This window comes from Poecilia latipinna, unplaced genomic scaffold (genome assembly GCF_001443285.1).
Source record: "Poecilia latipinna isolate Pla-1442-1.1 unplaced genomic scaffold, P_latipinna-1.0 Scaffold3735, whole genome shotgun sequence".
Taxonomy (NCBI): Eukaryota; Metazoa; Chordata; class Actinopteri; order Cyprinodontiformes; family Poeciliidae; genus Poecilia; species Poecilia latipinna.
The window spans coordinates 22,531-26,151 of NW_015116351.1; the positions used below are offsets into that span (position 1 = coordinate 22,531).

The following is a 3,621-nucleotide window of genomic DNA, read 5'->3' on the forward strand; positions in this document are numbered from 1 at the left end:
CACCTCTTTAGAGTTACTTTGTGCCATAATAAATGAAACACTAACCAACATTTTCATGTGTAATCATGGCACTTGGCAAAATATAATGTTTCAGTTGTTAATTTGTGTTTTTCTGATGTAAGGCAGAAAATCCCCCCAAAAATTTGTTTTTCAAGGCAATTGTTGCACATTTCAGCAACAACTGCCTTTTTGCTAAAATGTGCATTACAAATAAGCCTGATTGATTGGTTAAGATATTTATTGCTCATCTCAAACATATTGAACTTTATTTCATCATACATATTTGTTCATGTGTTTGATAAATGTTGTACAGATACCCAAACTGTGGTCATTTACTGGAGCTTGTTCACTTTTGTCTTGTTGCAGGAAGAGAACACTCTGTGTTCTTTGTCAGGAGGTGGAGTGACACCTGACAGCCAGCTTGAGGAATCTGCATCCCCTGCAGACACAACTGAGGATGATCCTCTTCCTATGAAGCCATGGGGAAGAAGTCAATCACTGCCTGCCTATGCTGACCTAATAATGGTAAACCACAATAACCACAGGAACTTCACAGGTTCAACTGTAATTTAAAAAAGGTGGTTAGAAATATTCTGTAGAGTGAGACAGTGGAATTGATCAAAACAAACAGCCACTACTAAGCCAACGTGTTTTTCAGGAGTACAAGAATAAAGGCGGTTAAAAACAAAGGATTTTAACAACACTGATGCAAACATAGAAGTATCAAAGTACTACTGTGTGCTAAAAGCAGGTGTAAACATATACAGTTTTGATTTAGCTCTGAACTGAAATGGGGACGGTGGTACAAGGTGGGTTGCCAGTTTGATCCCCACTCTGCCCACCTCTGTCATTGTGGATTTTGTCTCCTTGGGTAAGAGACCCAAGGAGGCAAGACTCTCCTTGCCTGCTGGTGGCGATCAGAGGGTCCTCCGCCCAGAGGGGAGAAGCTGGAACTCCAAATTTAAAGGCTAGTATAGACAGTTTATGACGAGACATGCTTTATGGGCAATACAACAAATAAATACATAATTTTGGAAATGAACAAGAATGGGTTTAACTTTAGCCAGAAGTCGGCTAATCAACCAATAATCAATTTTGTCAAGTTGATTATTGTTGTTAATTTGACAAAATAATCAATTAATTTGATTATTGGATTATTGGACAAATAGTTGCCAAACATTCCCAGAGTTTCAGACAAGAAATGGGCAGAGTGAGACGAGGGGAAAACAAAGGCTAGGAACTAAAACCAAGACACCTCAACACAATACTTAACGTTTCTATTTTGCATTAAGAACACAACATGACTGTTTTCAAATAGTAATATCATTGACTTTTAATTGGATGGGTTATCATCCACATGATGATAACCCTAACCCTAACCCATCACCTTCTGAGGCAATCTCACCAATCAAATTTAATGGTCTTGCATTGGCATGGGAGGAAGAGATGCAGGAAGGAAAGAATTGTGGGGAAATGGGAGGAGATAACTATATCCTGGAAAATATAAAAAGGCAAAATATCAAGAGCCAATTCAAGTTCTATTGTTCACTTAAAAGATTATCCACAGAGGCTACTGGACTCCTTTTATGATGGCAAGACTTAAGTTATGTGATTCAGGCATGTTATGTTGGAGATATGAGGGAAGTAGAGGCTATTCCTATTAGAATGTGACAATACTATGAATCTGTGGGAAAATATAATCTTTTTCAATAAGATCTTGGCCACAGAGTTGGCACAGAGCCTGGTTACAATGTCACATGGGCTCATGCTGTGTGATATTTCATGAGACACTAGTGTCCTCATGACTCCATGACTGTGACATCACCCCCAAAATGAATATTTTTGGTCACCATGTCCAACTTTTTATGACCAGACTGTACTGATTTTCTGATGGCCATTTCCATCTGGATGATGTGCCATGTCACATCTCAAATCTTGTCAAACTGGTTTCTTCAAAATGACAATGAGTTCACTTCACATTGATAGAGTCCAGAGTCAAATCTAGATTTTTTGGAATGAGTTGGAATGGGAGATTAGACATCTGCATCAGCTATGTTCCGTCATTAACAAGGACCCAGACCATTGAGGTCTGAAATCAGATCCATCCTGGTGAGCTACCAGAACATGCACTGACAAGAGAATCACAAAATGCTGGAGCTACACCAAATACTGGTTGACTGAGCAGCAACTCGATACAGAAGGATAAGCTATAAATCTGTGCTCTGGCTGATTTGACTACAAAAACGCAATACACAAGCTAATTTGTTGCAACCCTTTATTTAGTCCATTAGGCAGTCACATACTAGCTTTGCTTTCATCCAGAGGCCCTGAGTCTGCTGCACAGCCTTCTTTCTAAAGCTGTGGTCAATTTCAGAGGTGAAACCCAAAGAGAGATGTGATAGGTGCTGCTTAATCTTCTAACATCTGAAGAGAGAAACCACTATCAATACACTGTTAATATTTGTTTTTGGTATACGTTACATATTTAATAAATTTATTTTTCAGGCAATATTAAAAGTTTTGCAGTATACTACACAGTGCACAAAAACTTCAGAGTAAGCCATAGTATTATACAGGTAGTTCATGTTAGTTTTACAGACTGACATGAACAAAAATGTAGTAATGATAAAAAACAAACCTCTGAAACAAAAAACTATAAATCTAACATTCCATTTTATTTAAGTTTGCTTGCTTGTGTCTTACATATCCTAATTGCTTTCTGTTTTCTGTATCTGATTGACTCTACCAGGGGGCTGGCGATTTATCTTTCTGTAATAATCTAGCAGGTACTAGAGAGGATGATGAAAGTGGGAGCAGCTCTACAAAGGTGGGATGCTTATTACCTCAATACTAATTGCACAAAGTTTAGCAAAACAATTACTTGCTGTACACTTAAATACCATTTAAAGAAGTTTTGACATTTAAAATCACAAACATATTCTAGTAATCCATACTGTCACAAATATTGTAATTTCAGTTATGTCACAGTGCTTCATTAATGTAAAGCACAGTATCAGCTATGATGACTATTCTTGCTTACTCTCTTGTTTGGTTTAAAATTTTGATGAAGTGTTGTCACACGTCAACAGGAAATGGATAGATCAGACATGGAAGAAGATCCAGAGAATGGAAAGATCCACAATGAAAGGAATAATGAGATGGAAGAAGCTCCTACTCTTAACCCAACCCCGCTAAATCAGCTGGACTTCTACCAAGTCAACCTGTTTACTTACTGTCAGACAGACAGTACGTATCTAACACACAGCTCAACGAAAGTTTACAGGATTTTTTCTCCTGGATGCTATTTTTCAGGGCCGTGCAGAGACTAGTAAAGGGGCAGGTGCTTGAAATCACTTTTTTATTAAAATCACACATTTTTGTCTCATGAAGTGGAAAAAATTATTTGCAAAACAAACTTATTTGCACATGTCAAATCTTTTCTTGCTGTTCTACGTTTTGGTTTGTGACTCAAAGTTTTGCTTGTGATTCTCACATGACGTCATGGTCAGGGCCTAAAATCACAACAAAAGATTTCTGATGTGTGCAAATAAAAGTTTGTTTGGCAAATAACTTTGTAAGTTCACGAGACAAAAATTAGTTATTTAATTTAAAAAAAAGTTT

The 3,621-nt window shown here is 37.4% G+C and overlaps 1 protein-coding gene across 3 annotated transcripts in view; it reads left to right on the top strand.

The window, feature by feature from the left end:
- The window catches only part of LOC106941540 (epidermal growth factor receptor substrate 15-like), a 30,666-nt gene that overhangs the window by 14,575 nt on the left and 12,470 nt on the right, over window positions 1–3,621 (top strand). For all 3 annotated transcript variants that reach the window (XM_015024596.1, XM_015024594.1, XM_015024595.1), the window contains exons 4-6: window positions 367–525; window positions 2,750–2,827; window positions 3,090–3,246. In XM_015024596.1, the coding sequence (XP_014880082.1) occupies window positions 367–525; window positions 2,750–2,827; window positions 3,090–3,246 (394 nt within the window). The remainder of the gene's footprint in view (window positions 1–366; window positions 526–2,749; window positions 2,828–3,089; window positions 3,247–3,621) is intronic.